The 6,732-nt window shown below is 45.7% G+C and overlaps 1 protein-coding gene across 1 annotated transcript; it reads left to right on the top strand.

Annotated features, from left to right (window-relative positions):
• Positions 1-469: 469 nt before the first annotated feature.
• GRPEL1 (GrpE like 1, mitochondrial) lies at positions 470-5,868 on the top strand. The gene is made up of 4 exons (XM_065735789.1): positions 470-563; positions 1,091-1,259; positions 3,329-3,410; positions 5,474-5,868. Exons 1-4 carry the CDS (start codon positions 493-495, stop codon positions 5,818-5,820), a joined length of 669 nt encoding a protein of 222 aa, XP_065591861.1. The 5' UTR covers positions 470-492; the 3' UTR covers positions 5,821-5,868.
• Positions 5,869-6,732: the final 864 nt, after the last annotated feature.

The raw sequence follows: 6,732 nt of genomic DNA, 5'->3' as shown, positions 1-6,732 counted from the left end.
TAATTGGCTGGATTGTAGCCCTGAACGTATAATTGGCTGGATTTTCATCATGGTACACACAGCTCCATCCTCAGGGCACACTTTGGAAACGCATGCAGAATCCAGGCAAACAGCTGTGGCATACGCATCTGTGACATGTCTAGCGGAGTTCTGGGACCGCGCAATATAAATATGACGTTTTTCTTTACTTTACTTTTGACGCGACAATGGCAAATTAACGGATACCACTGCCAGCCCGAGGGCTGAAGGGAACAGCGCACAAAATGGCTCTGAGGGCGGCACCTCCCGCCACAGGGGGGCGCTGTACAAATCCCCGCGCAGAGCTCCCTGCCGCGGCCCGGAAGGGCAGTACATCCCACCCACCCCTCTTGTCTCGCGGCGCTCATTCTTCTTGCGGATTGGCTTTCGGCCGCGTCACTCCTACGCCTCCCTCTCGCTCATTGGTTAGCGCGTAAGTGGGCGGGCGGAGGCCGTGCTGGGCAGGAAGGCGCTATGGCGGCTGTAGCGCAGCGCGTGTGGGGAGCGCTCCGCGCGCGGTCTCCGCTGCTGGGCCTGGCGCTGAGGTGAGCGCGGTGCTCCGGGCCGCCCTCGGGGCCTTTGGGAGAGGGCCCAACCCCCCACCAATCCCGTCCCGCCGTTCTATGGGGTCTGGCGTGCAGCCCCGGGAGCCGGCTCGGCCTCAGAAGCACGTCCATGACCCTCTTGGGGCCCGGCCTGGGCTCGCTGCGGTCGCCGCTCCCCCGCCGCGCCGCGCCTCGGACGGCTCTTGCGGACGGTTGCATCACTCGGACCGCGTGCTGCGGTGGAAGCGGGCTCCTGTGCCCTGTAGCACAGGCTGGAGCGAAGGGCGCTCTCGAGCCGCTGCCCTGAGATCCGTATCTCGCAGCCGAGTTGTTGTTGGCAGCAATTAAGATGAGCTAAATTCAGTTCCTCTGATGGAAGTTTCTGCAAATGGATTGCACGGTTCTGAAATTGTTAATTTGCACTCTGATGCACGGTTGTTGTGGAAAGCATCCAATACGTCCAGGAAGCACCAATATCTTACAAAGTGAGTGGTTGATTAATACCATCCATGTGCATTTTGCCATAGGACCTCTCCGCGACTGCTCTGCGTGGCGACACAGCAGCAGAACACCGGCCAGAACTTGGAAGATGACCAGGCTCAGAGCCACAATGAGCAGAAGGCTGAACCCACTGCTGCTGAAAGAATGTTCACTGAGGAAAAGGCCAAACTGGAAGAGCAGCTCAAGGAAGTTACTGTAAGTGGCCTCTGCTCAGTCTATGCACATACCTTCCAGGCTGCATGCCTAAAGAGTCTTGATTATAGGTTCTTAATGCACAGTCTGAACACTAATCTAACTGCTGTTTAGTTGATGGATAAAAAGCTGTAATCAGGTAATTTCTCAAAATCTAAAAGAGTGGATGTAGCGCAAGAACGGAAACATATCCTGTCCTGCTCCAAAACAAAAACTTTGATTCATTTCATTCTGATTTCTGGATGTAATCTTGTTTTACCTGTTTTGGTCCTTGGAAGCAGGGAAATTGCTTCTGATAAGTTCTCAGCAGTACTAGGGCAAAGCAGCATTAGAAATATCAATAAGCACATATAAGAAAAGTCAACTCACCTGACTGGTGATAGGGTCTGTCACTATGGAACACTCCTTCTGAGGAAGCAGCCTTCATCCAGAAGGTGCTCTCTCTTCTAACCCTTAAATGAACCCTTCCTGTCACATGGGAAGAGCAGGTAATTACCTGCACCTGTGCTTCCTGGGCCAGCCACCCCCTTTACCAGGTGCTCAATTATCAGTTCAAGGCCATGACATGATGGTTCACCTACAGCCTGGAAACTTGTTCCTTAGTTTCACTGACTTCAGCTCAATTTGATTTTTGTTCAGTGGAGGAAATAATTATTTGAAGTTCATTTAAGATTTAGAATGCATCATGTATGTACACGGGCTAAGAGTATGTGTTGTGAAAACAGCCACTAACTTCTCCAAAGGTTGGGGTTAACAATTCCTAGCTTTTATATAATGCTGTACTTATTACATGCTTACACAGCAGGAGTTTGAACCCACTGCTGTTGGAGATGACTTTAAACAGGAGACTGACGTGTTGTGCTCCCACTGTCTGGCCTAACGAGCCTTGCATTCTCTCCTGCAAGACTTCACAGAGAGCAAATAGCACCCTGAGAGGTGGATTAAACAAAATCATTGCTTTTCTAGATGAGTACTTGTAAAGCCAAAGGGACCAGTGCAAATGAGATGTTACAAAAAGGAAGGAAAAGAATGCTCACCTGTCTCCGACGATCTAGGCTCCCAGCAAAACAACTCTAAGATGTGGGATCCTTCCTCAGTGGCATTCAGCCCTTAAATGAGGTCAGGCTCCACCCCTTCTGGTTGCACTGGTAATCTGCCTTCACCTGTGCTCCTAGGGCTGACCAGGTCTTTTCTTCAGGTACTCAGTGGTTCAGGCCATGACTCAGCAATCCCATACAATGCTCTATAAAAAATGTCTTTCTGGAGCATTTGGGATTTTGAGAGATAGCCCAGAGCCTTCTGTAGTAGCACCTACAAATTTTAAGTGGATTGAGATTCTTTTCTTCTGCCTTTAAGGAATAACCAAAAGACAAAACAGTGTGATTGTTTAACACCTCTGTTGTCAGCATATACTCCTGGCTACCTGAGGCATCTCTTCAGACAGCACACTGATGTGAAAGTCAACCTTACTGTGTGTGCAGGCACAGCAGAGTTCTGGGTTAGGGGGTGCAGCACTGTAAAGTGCTAGAGTTTGTTGAATCTAGTTCTTAATGCATCTCTTGCTGCAGGGCCTCTTGCTAGGAGCATACCTAAACTTAGCCTAGGCTTTGTAATTTGTAAGGGCTGAAAACTGAAAACTCTTGGGGGATGTTTTGATACACATGGAGAGGGAAGAGGTAGGTGGAATGGTTGTGTTGAATCTTGTTCGCTGCGGTGTCAGAATACTTAGTGACTGCTAAAGACTTCCTGTAAACACTTGCCAGAAAGAGCAGAAATGGTTGGAAAAATTCATGTGTCTGTAGTGATAAAAATTCCTGACAGCTTATCTGTTGACAGATACCGAGTCTGGAAGCCTATCCTTACTTCCAATCTCCTAGTGTGCTGAAATGAAGCAAACGATTGCCTTTGTAAGAAAGATGCAGTTATAATTGTCATGTCTTTGCATTGCCTAAATCCACTATTTAAGAGTAACATGAAGAGGAATGCTGTTTTGTACTGAACTTGCTTTTGAATTATTTTCAACTGTTGAACCACTTGGATTGAAATCTCTTCTGTGCCTTGTTTTCCTTCAGGACAAGTACAAGCGTGCCTTGGCGGATGCAGAAAATGTGAGGCAAAGAAGCCAGAAACTAGTAGAAGAGGCAAAGCTATACGGTTGGTGGAGACTGTTTTTAACCATAAGGTCCATGAATACCAACATGAAAAGCAAAGCCTGGAAAATGGAGCTGACGAGCCTACAGTTTTGACAAGTCGTACTTAATAGTTGTTCTGGCTACTTAGTTCAGAAAACATCTTTGAGGGAAAGAGGTTTAAAAATGGTTCCTCGCTTTGTAACAGAATTATAATAATCTGTCTTAAGATAGAGCAGAACTTAAGCAATTTAAGTCAACAGTTCTGAATTTGGTTTGAATTTGGCACCCAGTTTCCTAAACGTACAGCATTAGGAGATGTTTCTGGTAAGGTTTGCATCCTGAACTTTGCCTTTTTACACACTCGGTCCCAAAGCAGACTGCAAAAAGCAAGGCAGAGCAAGGAATACTAGCTTGCTGTCTGTGTTGCTTGTTTTGTTGTTACTGCTCTTTGGATTCTGAGGTGGCTTATTTTGTGGAGGTTTTCATTTGTTTGTTTCATGTTTTGGATTTGAATAATATTCGTCTTCTGCTGAGGGCCATAGCTTTCAGAGGCAGTACAATGGTAGAGAATGTACAACCATGGGCTTTGAGGAGTGCTAGAAACACGTCTGTTTTCAGTAGCCACATCACTGACATCTGGCACAGCTTTCTGACATTCAGACAAAACTTCTGGTTTGTGTGTAAGCACTGTAGCAGAGGAGCACTGCATCATTTTAGTACTTGACTGTCACTCGGGCTTGAAAAGTTAGCAAAAATCTTTTGCTGTACTACACAGAGCTGTGTGGTTTTATTCTGGATGCAGAGCTTTTGATTCCTGCATGCAGAATCTGCAGTTCATGTGTGTGGTATGAAAAGGCATCTCTTGGTTCCATAGTACTGTACCGTTTTCATGGATGTTTGAGTGCTAATACTCACATGCAAAAAGCATTGTTTGATTATAGAAATAACACTAGAAAATTTAAGTAAACAAATAAATCTTTTTGGAACAGGTTGCTGTCTGCTTTGATCCAGAGCACTCGACAATTGGTGTTTGGCACAGTTCAGCCCTAGCTGTAGTTTTAGGTTGAATTAAAAGTTTAGATTCATTTGCTAATATTTTGGGAGCTAACTGGACACTTTCAGATACAGTTCTATAAAAATCTTAAGTCTCCAAATAGAGCTGTGCAGTTGTTAAAGTGACCTTTTTCCCTGGGAATTAGTTCATCCTGATACGTCTTGCAAGATACTTCTGCAGTTCATTGTCCTCGGGTAATGTGCTCCTATCTCTTCCTGGTGAGCAGAAAATGAGTGGGTAGCATTATGAAGCCTGCGTTACCACAATTCAGTGCACTTTGTCATCGGCTTCCTCCTGTGAAGAAATGTGTTATTCTACTGAGTTGTTTTGGTCTTTCACAATTGCTTGAGGTAGTCTACCATAAGTGAGATGCGTCCAGATTCTTCTAGGGTGAACCAGAGCTCAGCTTCAGCACGCAGCTGCAGCTGGTCTAGGAATTACTCAGCATGAGGCACAGCTTCTGGCTCACTCTGTAGAAGTGGTTTGGAGTGGGAAACAGAGTTATGAGTTTTCTGTTCATTTGAGGAAGAATCCTGTTCATCTCTTAAGATTCCTTGTCAGTCTGACTGCATGCTTTTTCTCCTGCAGACACTCAATACCTCAGATTAAAGGGTAGGAATAGGGCACTGTAATGGTTTTGGCTTCAGGCAAATCCTGCTGTGTGGGAGAGAAAAGATCCATTCCTTAATATCAGGAAACGAGATGAAGGCGTCTGAAGGTTTGGTGACTTCAGAGTTAACTGTTAATGTCATCTCATGAGGATATGGCTTCTAAGTATTACGTTGAGAGGTGCTTCTTTCTTCTAACACATAACTGGAGGTGGGGAGTAGGTTTTAAGGTACCTGTAATAGTTGAGTATGGTCAAGTAAAATCTGAGAGGATATTTTATCCTGAATGTTTATCCCAAATGAGGAGTACTGGTTACGGCTGTAGTTTTTAGCTACTTCAAATTCTGAGGTTTGTGGTGGTTTTTAATACTCTCTTTCCTCACTGCACTCATCTGCTCCCTCCTCTTCTCTTTCTTTTTTCAGGCATTCAGAGCTTCTGTAAGGACTTGCTGGAAGTCGCAGACATTTTGGAGAAGGCGACAGAAAGCGTTCCAAAAGAAGAAATTAAGGACGACAATCCTCACCTGAAGAGCTTATACGAAGGCCTTGTCATGACGGAAGTACAGATCCAGAAAGTGTTCAGAAAGCACGGCCTGCTCAGACTGAACCCGGTCGGAGCCAAGTTCGACCCCTACGAGCACGAAGCACTGTTCCACGCGCCCATGGAAGGGCAGGAGCCTGGCACCATTGCGTTGGTATCCAAGATTGGCTATAAGCTGCACGGGCGCACGCTGCGGCCTGCCCTCGTGGGAGTTGTGAAGGACGCTTAGCTGCCGAGCCCCGGCATTCAGGATGCCATGCAATTATCAAACAGGGATGGTTTTTCTCTTACCTCATCTTTCCTTATTCCTTCTGTCCCCCGTGAGGTTTCAGTGAACCAGCTGAGGTCTGCCAGTGAAAATGAAGCAAATCTGTTGCTTAGTGGCCTTCAGCAGCGTTCCTTCAGCTCTCTTCTTTCAGTATGTTACGCCCATGGCTACTGAAGGTACATTAAAATGAAATGAACAAAACACTCACAATTCTGCAATCCTGTGCTTGTCACTATGTAAACTGAAAATGCATTCAGTAGTTCAGGTGGTTCCTTTCACTTTGTAGATCTGAGTACCACAAAGTGGGTGAAGCTGTGCAGATAAGCAGTTCCCTGCAGCTTTAGGATGTCTGTTCAGAACCAGTCCCTCTCAACAACTGAAACATTTGTGAATTCTGACCTGGAAATAAAAGGCAAAGGAGAGCAGTCATCCTTGCAATTGTTCAGCCCTTTTATATCAATTGTAAGGCTGACTCAAGGAAACCATCTAATACTTGCATGGCATTGAAGAACCAATACAACTTACCCTCTCTCTGGATTTTTAATTCAATATTATATAAATTGGTTTAAATGATTTTGATAGCCTTCTACCGTTCAAGCTCTGCAATCCATTTGTTACACAAGATGTAGTTAAAACCCTACTGAAAGTCAGGATGTAAGTCAGTGAGCAGCTCAGAGTTTGCTATCTGCTACATTTAGAACTGCACGAGTAATCACGCTGTAAGTGGCTCAAACAAAAATGTGAACTCAACTTCATTTCTTGCATTTACTTTACTCAGCTTGGGCCTTAGGCTGCAGCAGAACTTTCCCACGTGCAGCTCTTGTCACGCATTGCTCCACCTGCTGCACCCGGTTCTGCAGAGTCAGGCTTAAA

Source organism: Cyrtonyx montezumae, unplaced genomic scaffold (assembly GCF_038088225.1).
Source record: "Cyrtonyx montezumae isolate F1298 unplaced genomic scaffold, pur_monq_1.0 scaffold_2, whole genome shotgun sequence".
Lineage (NCBI taxonomy): Eukaryota > Metazoa > Chordata > Aves > Galliformes > Odontophoridae > Cyrtonyx > Cyrtonyx montezumae.
This window is presented reverse-complemented; position numbering and strand designations above follow the sequence as displayed.

Coding starts and splice junctions, on each gene's coding strand:
- GRPEL1 (XM_065735789.1), top strand. CDS start 493: ATGGCGGCTGTAGCGCAGCGCGTGTGGGGAGCGCTCCGCGCGCGGTCT. Junction 564..1,090: donor CTGCTGGGCCTGGCGCTGAG/GTGAGCGCGGTG, acceptor ATTTTGCCATAG/GACCTCTCCGCGACTGCTCT. Junction 3,411..5,473: donor AGAAGAGGCAAAGCTATACG/GTTGGTGGAGAC, acceptor TTCTTTTTTCAG/GCATTCAGAGCTTCTGTAAG.